Source organism: Scophthalmus maximus, chromosome 1 (genome assembly GCF_022379125.1).
Source record: "Scophthalmus maximus strain ysfricsl-2021 chromosome 1, ASM2237912v1, whole genome shotgun sequence".
Taxonomy (NCBI): domain Eukaryota; kingdom Metazoa; phylum Chordata; class Actinopteri; order Pleuronectiformes; family Scophthalmidae; genus Scophthalmus; species Scophthalmus maximus.
Window position 1 is genome coordinate 23,421,643 of NC_061515.1, and position 18,358 is coordinate 23,440,000.

The window sequence follows — 18,358 nt, forward strand, 5'->3', positions numbered from 1 at the left end:
CCTGCGCCGCTGTCTGCTGACGCGTCAGGGTCACTTTGCAGTCGCGTCGCCAAAATGTCAAAATTAATGGCGATGGGCTTCCTGTGCCGCTGGGTAAATGTGACTTGAGAGAGCTTGTTCAACTTCCACTGTCTCTATGTGAACAAATGTCTGCATATAAACACCGTGCCTTGCACTACTTTTGGGAAAACTACTTTTGGGAGCAAAAAGGCCAAAACCTGCCCTGCAAAAGAAAAAAAAAAAAGTTGCAAATAAAGTCTAATCCTTTTTAATAATAATGATTTTCCCTTAAAACAAAGAGGGCATACCTTTCAGACTGTGATATGCTCCGCGCCCACACACAGTAGCAGGATGGATTACTGAGCCGGATGAAGAAGCATGCAATACGTTTTCAGCCAGTATATGGAAATATCTCCAGAGGTATAAGTTGAGGAATAAAGGCAAAGAGAGTGCAATATCTGAATACATATTTTGTACAATACACTGGGTGGTAGTAAATAGGGTGGAATTACGGTCGATGCAGGACAGTGCAAAGGCAGCAGAGAGAGAAAGTATTGTGATGTCATAAAAGCTCTCCAACTACTTGGTTGAGTGTTGTCGGAAGAGGTTTTTTCATCTGTTTAGTCTCAAGCCTTGATATGGTTTTGCTGAGATGACAAAATTAGCCTGTAAGCTCCAGGCAGCGATTCGTGTAATCTTTGATATAAAAGTTGCATATTTTCGCATCTATAATAAACTCTGAAATGCCAATGAAAAAGAGGAAAACATGGTGGGGGGGGGGGGGTTTGATCGCTGTCCAGACGTGACAGAGTAGTGGTGGCACTGTTCACGTAGAGGCTGTGATTCAGACCCACACCACCAGTAAAGTTTTCGGGGAAAACGATGTGGGGGCTCACGAGTGCTCACAGCAGCAGGGCTGGGAGTGAACGGGCCCCAAACTAACACAAACAGACTCACCCTAACTCACTAAAAACACGGAGACAGGCACACAACAGCGAGTTGCACAGCACACACGTATCGCACACGCGCGGACACGTGCTCACAGTCGCACATTGAATGTGTAAATGTCACCGAGGAAACGCAATCTGCTCCTTCCGCTCGGCATGGCGGGAGCGTTGCCATGCAGGGCATATTTTTTTCCCAGAGCCAGCTGCAAGAGGCAGATATTAAAAAGGCATCAGGAGAAACCATTTATGCCCACCCGTGAATTAATCTGTGTCTAAGATGCCTTTTTAATATCTGAAAGGGGGGCCGGGGGGCGGCGGCGGCTGTGAGCTCTAAATGGCTGGATCGATGTCCCAGACGTGATGCGAGCGCTGAAAGAATGCAATGGGAGAAACGTCCCGGCAGCTTTGACAGCGAGCTGAATACGAGCGGAGCCACGAGGACAACTATGGCCCACTGGTATCAAGGTGTAACACCTATAATAGCACATGCCGGGACTGTCCCATTTAGTGCTTAAGTGAGCGTTCAGACGCCAGCTGGCATGATGGAGGGAACAAACGAAAAACACCAACAAACTGCACACATAACGCCATCACCGATTAACCGACGGGAAGAAGTGAAGAACACATTGTCCATCAAGTCTTCTTTGTGCTCAGCTCGCAAATAGTGTGTTTATTTCTTTCTGTTTTAATAACAGCAAAACAATAACACCAACCTTCTTCTGTTTTTTCTCAGGGTCAAACTTCTTCTTTTTAGTTTCTTTTGCACCATCTTTTTTTAAATTTTGTGCCACCCAAAAAAAAAAAAAAATGCCTGCCAACGTGAGACTATGAAAGACGCAGAATGCTTTGCATGCACATAATGTGGGACTGGGAGTTCATGTGAGGTTTTGGTGTTTTTGTTTTTGTCCCCCTCCTCCTTTGTGTTCTTTGCCCTCCGCAGGGCCGGTCTGACGAGGCACACCTTAGATCCATTCCGATCATCCCCTCCATAAAGACTCCGGTGCTCACCCTGCCAGAAGATTCCCTCCCGTCCATGCTGTGTGCCTCGTTGCCTCGTCGTCAGTGCCTTTTTGTTATGCGCCCATGCTGGGTTGTTTTGTGTTAATTGAGATTAAACCTTGTGCAACTACGCTCTCGAGTCCTGTCTCTGCTCTGGGGTCCAACTAACTGCAAGCGCTAACAGTTCGTACGCAAACATATCGCTTTAATCAACACATGAACTCTAAATAATTCAACTGTGTGGAATACGCTCCTGCAAAACAACCCCAAAAAACGTATAAATCATTGAGGCGTGAAATCTTTAAGAAATGTCATAAAGCGGCGATATGCGCACACGATGAATCCTGCGGTGCTGACACGCTGGCTTCAGAAGGGCATGTGATCTCAGCGCGGTTACACAACCTCCGTGAAAAACTCCGCCGGACACAAAAATTGTTTCATTTTTCGTGGGCCTGCTCTCATAATGTAACTATTCATATGTTAGCAGTGAAGATCTGAAGATTTCAGAAAGTTCACGGGAAGTTGTGGGAGACAAGACTGGGACGGGAGAAACTCCATTATTCATTAGTGTTTTTGCAGGGCGAGAGTATTGCTTGGCCCAGCTTCACTCCTCCCTGCAGTAATGCGAGGCTGCTGCTTAGTTCTCCAGCTGGTTGTGCTATGGATGCAGGATTTGTGGTTATAGCGAGGTAAATTCAGGTTAAACCCACAGCTCAAAAAAAAAAGAAACTCACCTGCTCCGGAGCAGATTATGTTCGAGATAACAGATCGACGTAGGGAAAAAAAAGCACAGATGTATTTTTTTTTTTTGAAAAAATAGCAACATCATTCGTAGAGATCCCGTGGAGCTCTATGGGCGGATCATGGCAGAGTTAAAAAAGCAAACCTCTTCGTTTTTTTTTTTTTTTATACGAATGATCCTCATTATTGAAGAGGTCCAGCTCCTCAGCAGGAGTGTGCTCCTGTAGGAGGGCCCCCCTGCCTGTCTCATTTCATTTTTCTTCTAAAGCAATGTCAAAACCGTTTCATTGTGCTTTTGTATAACAGAAATCATGCTACAGCAGAGATGGACTGAAGCACTAAAGCCTTGTACATGTTGTATTTATAAGATTTGAAGGTAAGCAGCTGTAATTGTGATTTCATGTAGAGTCCATTTGCCCTCGCCAGGGTTCCAGCTTTTCAAAGCGAAAATAGAAATTCTAGTGATTATAGTCAGATCTACGTGTGTCATAGTGACGGGGCTGTAATATTATCATCCTGTTAACTAACACATTCACACTAAATTCTAGCTTCTTCATATTTGTCTAATGTCACAGTTTGTCATATGTAATAGGCCGCTCTGCTGCCACTAGGCGCGTCCATTTTTGTGATTGGTCACATGTATCAAGCCCCGCCCCCTTTTTACTGTATGTGAACATGCTCTGGAAGTGGGGGATTGCGGATGTTCGCTCATGCCTCGGGTTGTGCAAGAGGAAAATTAGGTTTTAGTGTTTTCTCCTCGAAAATGATGAACACACAAAGCTATCCTGATGACTTGGTGAGGGCAAAGGTGCAGTTGATGAGCGAATCTCATGACAAGGTCTATTTGCAAACACATATATCCCATTTTAATGTGGGTTAAGATAAACATATTTAGGCTGAATAAAAGAAGAAAAAAAAAACCTTGGAACATACTTATAAAATATGATGTCATTCTAGCCAACTATTTGAAGTCAGATTCTATAAATACTAATATGTTGGCTTTAGTCAAACAAAGTTTGTCCTTTATGTATTGTAAGATTATGAGAGAGTGGTCTGTGGGGAAAATTCAAATTCATTTCTTCAATTTATGATTTTGGAAATGAAGACCTTGTCCATAAAACCCACGGGTTAATTTCCGGGGACATGGAATTCAAAACAGTGCTCACTAATAGAACTATTTACACGCTGTTTAACACTCAGTGAGTCAGAGCAGGTGGGGGAATGAACAGGATTGTTGCAGAGGAACTCCATCCTTTCCTCTTGGCCCCATGCATCTGCCACCGTAATTTGTGATAATGACGGCATCCCAGCAGGGCCACTCTGCACTCAGTGATTCAGAATTGATTTAGTGCATTAATTACGCCCCTGTTAAGCCGGTGTCATGGACAATATTTTACAATTTGATAAGCAAAAGACGCATCGTGGGATCATTTTGATGAATTGCGAGGGCTCGGTCGCGGCGTGCTTTTTATAGTCGTACCTTTTAATTTAACGGTAATCACTCCTACCCCTCCTGTGCCGCGGAAGCAGCGAGACTTTAATTTCACCTCCGAGGACCTCTGCTCTGCGCCGTGTCTGCTTTGATCAGGCCAACACAAAAAAGAACAAAAATCAGGCATACGGGACACGAATGGGGGGGGGGACAATCGGCTCGCGTGGCAGTTTGCATTTATGCATCTTTAATGTGTGCGCGTGCATATGTTTCCATAATATCAAAATAAGTGTTTGTGCATCTGCTCCGCAACTCTGGCCCCTCTGCACCTCGCTCTGCATTAAAACCACAGCTCTCCGACGCTGCGGGCGAGACAACCAGAAGCCCAGTAATGAGCGGGAGCAGTGTCTCAGTCGTACCACCTACCAAGCCCCCCCAGGGGCACAAGATATCCCAACATTCCAAACTTGGGAGCTGCAACTCCCACAGGACACTCGAGTCCAACAGCGGCGAGCCCCACATTCTTGTTTTCGGTCGGTCTGCATCTCTACAGTCTTGGCAAGCCTGTAAACAACATGAACGCCTCCATTTTAATGTGAGCGTCTGCCTTACTCTGATTTCTGGCGGGACGTTGCAGAGCATCGACCACTCAAAGCGCTTCACAGGAAATTCACCCATTCACATTCACCCATTCACAGACATTCACACAGCGCTGCTATTCACCTTTTTTTCTATCACATTGATACACATTCATACACTGCCGGAAGAGCCGCCAGAGGCATGTATGCATGCTGTGCTGAAGACAACGTTCTCTCATGGCAACACCGGGTCATTCGCCAAGTCGATGAAAAGGCTGCAGCAACAACGAAGCAAACGTGACCATTTGGTTCTTTTAGTAAATTCAGTCGAAGTCACCTGTTGCTGTTTCAGCCTCAATGCTAACACTGTAACTTGGCTTGATGGATAATAATAAGAAAATTTTAAAAAAGAGAATTTTCTTTGTTCATTTGTCGGGGCATCAAGGTGGTTTTTAAAAGACATCAGCAAACAGTATGTGTTTGATGACTTGTTTTCCCCTATCTGCTTTTAGCACGCTTCTTCCAAGTTTCAGCTCCGCTACTCCCCTTACAAATAAAAATAAATTCCTCTACCGCAGAAAACAGTCACACTCTCGTAAAAAGAGCCAAAGAGAAGAAGAAGAAAAAAAAAGTAAATGAAACAAAGAGTAAAATGTTCTATTTTCCTTCCTTTGGACTTGGACGTCTCCATTATCCCGCAATTAACCGGCTATAAGATACTAGTGCCACCCCGATCTGGCAGGGTGCTGGCTGGCGCGAGCAGGGTGCTAATTTCCCCGGCGTTAAGGGCTGTAATTATGCAGGCGCCCCCGAGACGCTAACAGCCTCCCGTTCCAGGGCGACAGTCCCATCCTTTTATGAGCTCCTCGGCTGGTTCAAAGGCTAATGAAACTGCGCGATTCGCCTGGATCAAAACGCCCCCCACTCCGACCGCAGCCCGGGATCATGGTGTCATTATTTGGCGAAGAGGCTCTATGACAGCCATTGTGCGGCGTGTAGCTCAAATGGCGTGAAACATCTTCAGGGAGCAGGAACGCCGAGTGAGACGAGAAGAGCACTTGACCTCATCACTGGCTTTGTCCTCTACCTTTCTGTGTATCTCCGTGTTAAAAAACATGTCTCGCTGTCAAGGGGGGGGGGGGGTCTCCTCTCCCCCTCACCCAAAAAGGCCTGACGCACAGGGTCCGGATAAAAAGAGGTTGTCCTGGTGAAACAATTGGAGGAAAAAATTAAGGAAACAGTCTGACTCAGGAAACTGAAATATCTACTCAAATTATATGAATTACGTTGCTTTAAGTATATGGACACTGCGCTTCTGCAAAGCAATCTAGTGGGACTGCAGTGCCGGTTGTGTTTTTCTTCCATCCACTTGTTTGTGTGTGCAGTTTCAAGAGAAAAAGAAAATTTTCCCCTCGAGGGGAAACATCGCAACATGTTTATTTTATGTTTTTGTGAGGCGGAGGAGTGGGTATATCGATAAAAACGATGTAAAACGGACTTAAAATCACTCATGGCGTGAAGGGAACAAATGATATCCAGCACACATCTAAATCATCCCAAAGGTGCAGGATGGGGCTGAGGTCGAGGCTCTGTGCAGGACGGGAGATCCAAACTAGGGATGCACAGAATGTTCGGTCACCAAATATGTTAAGTAGAAAGACCAAATAATTTTTTACTGAACAATGTTTTTAATGACGGGACCAAAAAGCTGAGCAAGAACTAAAAGTTCACTCTTAGGAGCTGTCAACAGACATGTTAGTCAGGCAAACTCGTAAATCCCTGTACTGCCCCCGCTACTGTCCTTGATCCACGATATACATAAATATCATTACTTGGTTGTGGGGAAAAAGAGGTCGAGGCAGAGTTGGTATAACGTCTGCTGGAATGTAAAAAATGTAAATATTTATAAATTGTACTTTTGTAATAGATTTTTTTTTTGCCTTAAAAATCAAGGCAAAAAAGTAAAAAGTACATTTAGGCTATTGAATTCATACAATGGTGAAAATATTGTTTATTATTCAGTTTCAGCCAACAAATATCATTTTGAAACATCTCTAGTCCAAACGGTTTATGGACCTGGCGTCTAGTTTGTGTCGTTAAAGACCCAATGAAACAGACGTCAAAGCGGTTTGATTCGTCATATTTACGTGTTAAAACCCATGAAGCTATATAGGGGACTGCTGTGGATATTGATTGTTTACAGCAGCCAAAAGCCGTGAATGTGCACCATGCTCCCTGCGGCAGAGTCGAAAGTAACCAGCAGCTCAACATGCAAAGTCATGACGACAGCCGGCTCTCTGTTGTCCGGGACTTCCCGCCACCGCCCTTCACCTGCACCTGCAGATTTAACCTCCCTGTGTGCCGGTCGCTATCTGGCAGAATTTATAGTCACTGGGTAAATAAAATTCCACAAAGCATGATCATTGAATGCAGAATGTGCAAACGACCCAGGGTGCAGGGTGAGTCATCAGACGGATGACAGTGTTCGCAGGAAGGGAACAAAACAGATTTAGATGCAAAAACAGTGAACTCTGATATCGGTTTTATAACAAGAAATAAATGAATTGTTTTGTGTTGAATCGATTAAACCTGTGAACGTGGATTATTCACCTCACGGGGCCTTGGAAATTCAAATCTGAACTTTGAACTTTGGCCCCCTTGTTCCAGCTGTTGTCGGAAGCAAATTATGCCTGGAAATATTGTTTGCCCGCAGCATTAAGATTTCCCCTCGGTAGGAACTTGAGTGCCAACAATCAGTGACACACCGAGTGTGCGGCCATTGACTGCGTCTTGACAAACTGGGTGACCGGCATCCAATCGTTTGAAGGACAGACATGTGAAACCAGTTTGACGGAGAGGAGTCTGAATTAGTGCCTCGCGGTAAATTAATAGCGGGGGGGGGGGGGGGGGTCACACACTCAAGACAACGAGAGGAGCGATTGGATGAGGGCTGAATAATGACACACACACACAAGGAAGAATCTCTGAGTCGCACACTAATCTCCGCAGTTTAGAGAACGGGAGGAAGAAAGAAAAAAACAAACAACGACCCTGCGAGTTACAGCCGACGAACTGAACTTCCATTCAGAGGAAGAATGGAAGTTTGTCAATATGTATGTGAACAGTGTCGCTCTGAGATAAACATTTACCCCCTGTAATGGCATCCCGTAGCCTCCTGCTACGGTCTGCACAGCGTGCTGCAAGGAAATGCACAGCATATGAGGAGCCAGAGCGAAGAAAAGAGAAAGAGAGAAAAAAAAAAAAAAACTGCGCGCCTCCACAATAGATTTCTGAGGATGTTCTCTTTGAGAATAGCTGAGCTGCAGAATAGCTGAGCGCTTTCATTTGCAGCCGAAATACAGCCCAAGGAAAATGGGAAACCTTTGGTGTAAGGAGTCTCTTTTCTCCCCTCTCTCATCTCTTCTTATTTTCCTCTGCGCTCCGTTGCTCGGCTGCGCTGAGCTGAGCTCGCAGAGACGCGTCCCCCCACCCTCCCCCTCTTAAAGGAAAGAAAAAAAGGAGAAGCCATATCTCACTTTTCTCCCCGTCTCTCCCGGCTGGTGTTTGCCAGAGATAAGCTTGGTAAAGAGTGTCTCTGTCTGCATGTAGACATGGAGTACACACCTCAGTGGCCACGTCATTCATCTCTCTCTTCTCTTGCTGCTGAAACGTGTGTATGTATGCGCATGCATGTATCCCTGACTTTGTAAAAGATCCAGTTCTCTGTGGGGGGCATACTTCGCTGTATGTCTCTTTGTGGTTTTATGGACGGACACCGCCCCCCCCGCCCTCTGCTCTCTGAGCCCTGAGTTTCCGCAGCGCTGGCCGCCAGATTGATCTGGCTTTAATGAAGAGCCCTTCAACCTAGGTGACATCATTAGCTGGTTGTTTTGCAAGGGCGGGCCACTTGGCGTGGATCCCCGCTTCACTACTGGGAACTGGGGTCACTCTTGAGTGACAGACGGGAGCCGGCCAAGCAAACTAGACAGGAGAGACAGACCCCTGTGACCGTATTCACTAATATTAAGAAGGCTGATGCGGAGGCCTACTTGTTCCTATAGGGTGGACACGCAATTATGAGAGAGTTGGCAAAAATGATAAATATATAGTTGACAGAAACTGTGACAATTTTTCAACCGGGCCATCATTTTTGTAAATTGTTCGAGCAGAACAAATTCTGAATTTGAAGCCCTGGTTTCACGTGTGATGGCACATTAAATAGCTTCTCTTCCATGACGTCACCTTGAGCTTTTTTCACTGTACTCGTTCATTTTTTCAGCCATTAATCAAGAGAATAGTCGCCACAGTATTGAGAGGGATGGGTACTATGATTGGCTGCAACTCCCAGATTTACACTAAATCATTTTTCAAGACTCGTTATAATAGCAAGCATAATCACAAAGCCCTAATCAAAATGTGCATGATTTCACAAAACGAAAAAATTTAATGATTATCAAGCTTGAGTGAGGTGCATGCAAATCAATCAAATTTCAGATATGAATTTCTGTAAATCACAAAAGATTCCTGAGAAATTGCCCAGGTTGAAAGATGTTTGAACTTACTGTCATCTGAAAACCTAACTGCATTCTCACCTGAATCCAAAACACCTTTACAACGTATTTTTAATGGAGACACTATTCTCCCATTAAAATCGCTTTGATTTGCCAGAATACGCCGTGACACATCACTTGGAGTCACTTCGTTCTCTGGATCAGATGGAGATTGATGATATCGTGTCATAATTCATCATCAAACCAGACTGAAGCCATGGCAAGCCAAACTCCCTGTTGTAATAGTTTAACCCAACGGACATCCACGCGACTCCTCGATATTTTTTTTCAAATTTCAAACCATGCACCACGCTATCACATTGACTGCATCTTAGTGGAGGAAGTAAGGATTTACAGTGAGCTGATGGAACGGGCTGTTAAATCAAACACCAAGGTTTATTTGTGAGCACAGCCTGACCCAGATCTGATACAGACTGGGCTTAGAAGAAGAATAATGCTGTCGCAATATTTTGGTCCTCCTGCCCTCTCCCTGCGTCTACTGATGGGAGGCGGAGATGGGGGTTTGCAAGGAGAGATGGGACTGAGGAGGCCGCGGAGACGCCTCATCCGTCTAACTGTCAGCATCTTACCGGGCAAAAAACACCAACTCTCCCCGCCTGTCCCATGCCCTCACTCCCTCTCCCTCCACCTCCGCCTTGGTTTGCCCTCTTCTCTCTTCACACACGCACACACACACGCACACGCACGGTACACAGACATAAACACACACCCCCGCGGCACGGTAGCTGAACATTGTAATTTTAGCACAGCAGCTGTTTTGCCTGCCATAAAAGTAACAGCCCTCTAGCTCTTCTCCGGCTCCCTCCTCCTTCTTTTTTTTTTTACCCCTTTTCTCCACCCCGACTCCGTCCCCGCTCCCGCATCGCGTCCATCCAGTCGTTCCGTACACACGCCGTGTGCTCCTCCCAGGCTGCTGCTTCGAAACCCAACGTGGACCCCGAGTGAATCAGATTTCCTTTCGTCCAGACGGCCTGCAGCTCCGGAGGTGTAGTTTATCAGCAAGCACGTGTGTGTAAAAATCGTGTGCATGTTGATGTTGAACTTTGCTTGAACCTCCCTGTTTGTGTGTGTGTGTCTGTTGTGTGCGTGTGTTGCAGGCACTTTTCAAAACTGCAGACTGAAAATAATGAGGAAGACTAAAAAAATAAAACATTCCTCAGATTCATTGCAAACAAACAAAGCAGCTGAAATTGTTAATTTTGCAGTTAGATATTTAGTAAATTGAAATCACCACAAATTTAAAAAATAAAGGTCCACTGACAGAGAAATATACTTTCCAGGTGGGGTCTCTCCGTTTCCTCGTGACCAATAGGCTACAGAGATCCCATGGCAACCACACAACTCCCAAATCTCCCCCCCCCCCCACACACTTCCACTTAACAATCCCCCAGATGCTTAATTGTTTCCCTAATGACGCCGGGCCCTAATGGGACTGTTTATGGTATTCATTTGGTAGCGATGGCCCAGTAATTAGACTACACCTCACTTCATTAAACAGCAGGGGGGGTGGGGGGGGTGCAGTTGAAACACAGTCCCCGGTGATGGAAACGCACAGACATGGGGACACACAGAGAAGCTACAGACCAGGGAGAGATGACTGCTGCGAGGGGAGCGTTGGTGAGTCGCTCTGTGTGTCTCTGTCCGTGGTGCTGAAACACTGCAGCCCGCTCCGGCTCGGCCTCTCTCCGTGGTGCTGAAACGCTCCAATCCTCTCTCCTCTCCCTCCGACTGTGTCTGAACTTACGGGCTGTTAATACTGTAGTGCCCTACATTCATTGTATTTTTTTTTTTTTAAATCAAAGCCAGAATTGTCCCCTCGCGGTCGCCCCCCTTTCACTTGCCGGTCAAGTTGCGGTTTGCATTCATTTCTCTCTAGACACGCACAATGCGCGTAATGAGGGAATTTGACAGAAGCTTAGTTGTATTTCGTTATAATAAGCATATGGCTTTGCGAGGTCAGAGTGCTCTCTGACCTTCTGACCAAAATCTAACCACTTCCTCTTTGAGTCCAATTGAATGTGTTTTATTTAAGTTTGAAGAAACCCCCTTTGTGCATGAGACATCGTGTGCCAGAAAATTGCGTCGAACGGACAGATGGACCGTGAGATGGACGGACAGCTTGAAAAACATAATGGCTCCAGTCAGGGCTGTCACCAGCGCAGAGGCATGTACTGCTAACACATCCTACAACGCAATGTGTCACATTTTAATGCTGCGCAGCAACACACTCAGAGCAAACCGTGTCGATCATAATGCCCAAACTTTCCAGTCCAGAGTCTTTAACGGCGTCTAAAATCACTCCCAATTAAATATGAGGAGCAGTGTGTCTACTGTCTGCCATTTTATTTAAGGGTCTGAATTTTCTCAGATCAACTGGCAGTGACTATTCAGTTCATACTAGGGGAAATAGAGAATGAGTCAGTAACAGCCCTCTCTTTCTTTGTCACGGTCCATCACGGTGAGACATTCAAGGCGTCCGTGTCTCTCTCTGTGGTGCCGGGACCCAGAGTGCTAAAACATTCAAACCCATCCCCACTCGCAGAAACGGCACGATATTGTTACCAGCCGATGCAGTCAACCAAACCGACACGACGCGATGTTCCCACCTTGAGGAAGGAGAGGTTGCGGTTGCGATCGATGCTGGTGATCTCCAAATTGCCCATGACGACCTCGCAGTTCTCGTAGAGCTTCTTCAGGGTGCGGTACTGCTGGTCCAGGTCCGACAGAGTGCTCAGCTTGTTCTCCGTGCCAGGACAAACTAGAGGCACAGACAGAAGAAAAAGATGTCATCTTTTAAAAGTGATTTAGCACCAAGAATCGCCTTACAACCGTAACCTTCGGAATAAGATAATTCAAATGAAAGTACTTGAATAAAAAAGGGCGAAGAATATTTTTTTCCAGTCATTCCGTTGAAATGCCACTGAGCCAGCTATGTTCATCACACATAGGACGCCGCCATACTTAAAGGTCAGCCAACCAGCTAACTTAGATAGGTTAAACTGAACTAAATTGATGTAAAAATAAGATTTGTTTCTTTTCCCCAGAGTTTTTTTGTTCTTTTGCAATCTTGATTCTTTGACTGCACTTAGACGGGGTTTCAAACTAAAAAGAGCAGTCTGCGGATGCGCGGTTCAACGGCTGCTGTGTAGCAGAGTTTCTGGAAAAAGAAAAAAACAGAAATCAATGGAATCTGTGAAATAATGAACAGAGCGTGAGAGAAAAGACGGGAAGAATCGACCGCGAAACAATGAGATTCCAGGACTGTCGCTGTGCAAACATGGAGAAGGGAGGGAGGACGGACGGAGGGAGGGTGTCAGAGAAAAACGGGGGTCAGGCGTAAATAGATGAAAGAGAGTGCAGAGTGCGGCGGACGTGACCCTCGACAATGAGGCAGCCGCAAGTGTCAGGACTCATGGAGAGACAAGTGGGGTGAGAGGGGCGAGTATCATTTCTCCGAGGCAGTGACCTACAGTCTGGGCCTGGCACCGGCGCGCTGTTTAATCAAAGATATTCAAATTGCATCGGTTGACCTTTCCGGAGGGTTTCACTCGGAGACTTTTTTACGCGGCCGACCAGATTACACAACTTTGAAGGTATTAAAAGCGAGCGGAGACAGTCTCAATTGGTGTGCGCACGGAAGCCGGGGCAAATTAGAGCGGGCCGGGCTTTTTTCTGTTGGTTTAGGCCCGCACACAGGAGCCAAACTATGAAAGTGCAGAAGCTAACAATCACACACACACACACACACACACACACCCACACACACACATTCTTACCCTCATCCAAGCTAATGGCAATTGCACTTACAACTGCAGTTTGTGTGCTGAGCTCCAGCGCTGTGGTTTTTCGCAGGAGGCTTTAAAGCTGCTGTACGTGCTTGTGTGATGTAAGTGGAAAAGCAAAAGAGGAACATTTTATCCCTAAAAGTGTGAAAATGCATCTGAGCAAGGGGAAATCCTCAAAAAGCTTCTTCCTCATCCCTCCGCAGAAGAATAGGGGAAGACACGTTGCCTCTGTGAACTCCGTATCGCGTTTGTCGGCAGCGGCGATGACAAAAGCATCACAATGGACTCCAGCGGCGGCTGTACCACTGTAATTAGCTGCTCCGATTTCCACCCATCAAGCACTCTTTCCGTGCCTGGCAGCCCTTTTTCCCACCAGCCAGCCAGCCTCCCCGGGAACCCGCGGTCCACGCGACCATCTGCTGCGCTCAGCTGGCGCCGTCGCCGCGTTACCACGGGCACGGCTGGAGGTTTAGTTCGCCGGTGTGTGTGTGGCAGACACCGGGATGGAGTTTGGCTCGTTGTAATTAAAACGCTCATTAAAGTTGTGTCGGCGGCTCGGCAGTACGAATAGACCCTCGCACTTTGGGAGATCATCAACTATTTTAGGTCCGTCAAATTTAGCTGGTATCATCAAACCAGCACTTCTTTTAATGTTTTGATTATTCAATTCAAACTGACATGCAAGAGAGAAATAGACTTTCCATTTCTGATGAGAACTAAAACTGGATTGAATTTTTTTCTTTTTCTTCTTCCAGTTAAACTAGGGAAGGTGCTGGCACTTTAGTCTCTAGTATTAAATTATAGATAATACTCAATATTGCTCATCGAGGGCTTCCGTGCCGTACAGTCTCTCCATCCGGAGTTTGTACAGCTCTATCCGCTGTAAAACAACGACAGCATTCAAAATCTCCTGAACTGATCCCAGTCAACACACTGTTGATGTGTTGAAATGGCTTCTGTGTGTTTTCCCCCCTCACTTCTGTACTCCTTCGGTGAATATTGGTTTTATGTTGGATAATTACCTCCGTCGAGGGATGTTATGTTTTCACCCCTGTCGTTTTGTTTGCCTCTTTTTTTTCTTCTTTTCTGCAGGATTACACAAAAACAACCAAACAGACTTCTGTGAAACTTGTCGGAAGGATTGGGGTGACACTGAGTGACACTGAAACATAAAGTTGTCAGTTTGAACCTTTTTTTCCACTACTTGGTGGAAAATGTTCCTCGATTTTAATATAATAAGCCCTGAGTCATAGCTATAGAATACATGTTTGAGGTTTGTATCTGAAGAGATAAATGCAGTTATGAGTTTACATGAGTTTGAGGCGAATGGTGTCATTCAGGGGTCACTTCACTTTCCGTCATGCCCCTCGAATACACTTGCTGCACAATGTCCATGAGCCTAAATCCATATAGCCTCCACGCCCACGTACAAGGATTTCAAAATGAGGGGAAGAGAAAAAGAAAAGAAAAAATCTGTGGACTATTGCATAGTTGAACTTGCCCCTATATTGAACAACATTGAGAGCTCATAAACTCCCATATTGCTTTATGGATTGTCGGCTCTGTAAAGATTAGTGCGCTTCCTCTGTGATCCCCCATATTGCTGTGGTTTTCAGGCTGTGTGGGACAAAATGGCAGTGAGGGGACCGGCGCTGCAGTGATAAATGAGATTTGCTGACCACACACACACACACACACACACACACACACACACACGCATCCCACATAGATGAGTTATTAGATGAAATGATTTAAGGGCGGCAACAAACTTAAAGGAAGTCTGTGCGAGGATCTGTAATTGGTCAGATCAATAAGCGCACGCACGTGTGTTTGTGTGTGATTAAAGGTTAGCGAGTGTCAGTGATAATCTGTTATGGAAACCTGTACTTGCATGTGTGTGTGTGTGTGTGTGTGTGTGTGTGTGCGCGTGTCAGGTTATGTCTGTGCATGGTGATAAAAGATCAGAAGAACACAGGAATAGCAGTCATTCAAGAGGCAAAGCCAGGGAAAAGAAACCCGAGGGAACGGGAGAGGGAGAGAGAGACAATCTTGTAGAGAGAGTGGGAATGACGTTCCGGAGCATTAGCATTCATATCGACATGCTCTACTGTAAATGCTCTTTTCTCTGGGCTCATTTCAAAAGTGTCTAGATCCATCTTCTCTACCTCTTCCTCTCTTTCTTTCTCTCTCTCTCTCTGTCTCTCTCTCTCTCTTTACCTAATTTCTCTCCCTCAGTAATCCATTTCTGCCTCGGCCCTCTCGCTCCCTCCATTCTTCTCTCTCTCGGGCTCAGCCGTGGACAATGTAAGTATTGAGCCGTTGCCATTCCTCCCTGTTAATGCACCGGGTGACATACGGCGACGTCCAATTGACAGCTCCGGCTTGTGTGTGTGTGTGTGTGTGTGTGTGTGTGTGTGTGTGTGTGTGTGTGTCTGTAGCGGGGGAGTAGATATCTGTAAGTTGGGGCAATATGTAGAATTCCGTTCTTTGTTTTTACAAGCATCTCTTGTACTAATTTCATTGGACATATGAATTAAAAACCTATCACCTTTTTTATATCAGAGCTCATTGTCCCGGTGTGAAGACATGACAGTAACAGACCTCAATCTTCCTTTTCACACGTTTGATTTCTTTTAACTACGAGGGGTAATGCTTCTCTGAGCGTATCCAAATGGCTTTACTTCTCTACATACCTGAACCACCACCACAATTAACACTTTAGATCAGATGAATCGCTTATTGATTTCCTCATACTTATTCTGTGAGAAGGCATTAACACCCAGTTCCACCGAGGAAGGTTTTCTGCAATCCAACACAGGAGGTCGGAGACAAAAGTTAACACCTAGAGGATCCACTATTGAGGTCCAGCCAATCAACTGATCAGCTGTCAATCATGACGTCTAACTCCCTTTTCATAGCATCACATAAAACCTTATCAGAAACAGGAACACGTGAACATACATCAGTGTGATGAGACCTACCTAAAATAACAGAAAATATTATAGTGTAGTGTGAATACAGCTTGATGGACAGCTGGTACTGTCCAATCACCCCCACTAATTGTACGTTGGTCGCAAAGAACCCAACATGGCACCGGTCAAAATGCAAAAACTCTAGGCTTCAAAAAGACAGCTCATACACGCCAACGGGTGGTATCACGGTGGGAGTAGCCACTTGGTCGCCCACCTTTACACAATCTATGGTTCCTCCAGGGTCGTGTGTCTGACAGACAAGGGCAATTATTCCCATGTGCACAAAAGTTATTGAAACATAGAGCCAATGCAGTCACTGATGATCGCCGACATTGATATCGATAACTTGTAGAAGATTCTGCCAAAACAACTGAGGAAAGCAAGACCAATTAATATGAGCTGTATGGGGAGTATTGCAAAGGCATAACCCCCCCCCTGAAGGCAGCAGTGCGGAGACAAGACCCCAGTGACTCAGTGCCCAGACTCATTCACTTTGATGACGTCCACGATGTTATAACTAATAGAAAATGAACCTTAATGAAAGGAAAGACGAGAGAGACTAATAATGAGTTGGCTGCCTTTAAGCGGCGTGACTCTACGATGCTCCTTCTTTTTTCCTTTTGGTAGTTTAGCCGGTTAGAATAGAGAAGGAGCATATGTCCAGTAATAAAAGTATAAATTCTGTGTGCATAAGTACGCTGAATTCTTAGCTGCGTAACCCAGTTTTTGCTGCCGGCGTGTCCCTTTTCAAGTGCCTTCTCTGGCTAAAACCATCAAAATTTAATCTCACAAAATTGAATTACAACTTAATCCCATCCCACACCATTCTTCCCAGAACACAGTTTCGCAACAATGACGGTCCCTCCTGGTTTTTCTTTTTTTTCTTGAGGGAACTGTGGCGATTAATGCAGGGCAGGTAAGAGCAGAGGGACGTCCAAGTGAGTGGCCATGTGTGCACGCTGGTTTTTGGCTGCAGAGCCCTTTTCTGATCCAGCCATGAAGTGAGAGACGGAGGCATACAGTTGCCTCCTCGCTTATTCTCACCGACATATTGAGCCGAGCTCGCTCTCATTTCTCACTTCATCTCTTCTCCTTCACAATCTCTGCCTCCTCTTTGATTGTATTCCTGCTAGTGTGAGCCGTCTTATTGTGCTCCCGTCCTCCCGTTGCAGTTCCAGCCCCTTTTGTTCCATCTGCACAGATATACATCGACATCATAGCGTGAATGTTTTATCATTTACACAAAATCGAACGGGATTGCAGGAATGCATTGCGCTCCGTTGAATTCCCTCCTGCAAGAATAGCGGACACAACCTCTGTATGAGATAATTACTAGGTTTAAACATGTCCGATGGCCATTAGAGAAAAGATTCAGATGATACACTGTTAAGGAAAACCTTAAGGATTGCAATAAACGCAGGGATATGCAAAATAAAAATTCCATCAGAAACATTGAGATTATGTGCCAACTATGACACCACGCATGAGAGTAAACAAATTTGAACAGTGGGAAAGGCTGTAACCTCTGGGTTTGTTTGGAGCCGTAATGGCTGACTGAGTGGGCGGCACGGCAGCTGCAGAGGTCAGCAGAGCAAATGTGAACACAGCTACTCCTTCAGGACAGCCCGATCGATACGCTTCGAAATAAAAAAAGCAATGTTAAATAAACAGTAAAAACATGTTGAAAGCAAAATATTGTTTTTTTTCTTGCTGCACAATTTCAAATTCATTGTTAAAATTTAGGTTATTGACGAGACTGGTCTACACCAAGAACACAGAATTTGTATTTGATTTTTATTATGATTACTTACGGCAGAGGAATGAAATCTAAAAGTAGAGAGACGTCAAAAATGTGTGCACTAAACATAGTTATAATGCCACAGAACTTTTAAATAAAAACAGGGTACATGAACACCCTTTTTTTCTTGATAATTCATTGAGAAAAATTTGGAAAAAAGGCGGGGTTCCCCTTGCTAAACATACTGAACTAGTTACATTAAATTTAAGATATACAACATGATGCGCTGTGGATCAGAGAGCTTGGTTTATTTTGCAGGATGTAGGTAGAACCCCGCTGATTTCTTTTCTTTTGCCCTATGAAAGCTGAAGTCACACACGATTAATTCAAAGACTCCGGAGAGTTCCTATAAACACTTTTTTGTTACAGTTCCTGGCTGTGATGAATGGTGTTATGTTGTTATTTTCAAATCATGACTTTCAAACAGAAGATTCGAGTGATTGGACGATATCTTCTAAAGTCTCTACTAGACAATCAGCGTGTAAATCTGACTTACACTATTGATTAATGTGTCGTAGTCGTGCTTCATTAATTA

General features: G+C 45.2%; 1 protein-coding gene across 4 annotated transcripts in view; it reads right to left on the reverse strand.

The window, feature by feature from the left end:
• The window catches only part of LOC118299130 (receptor tyrosine-protein kinase erbB-4-like), a 226,021-nt gene that overhangs the window by 103,115 nt on the left and 104,548 nt on the right, over positions 1-18,358 (reverse strand). For all 4 annotated transcript variants that reach the window (XM_035622625.2, XM_035622606.2, XM_035622616.2 and 1 more), the window contains exon 2: positions 11,875-12,026. In XM_035622625.2, coding sequence (XP_035478518.1) covers positions 11,875-12,026 — 152 coding nt within the window. The remainder of the gene's footprint in view (positions 1-11,874; positions 12,027-18,358) is intronic.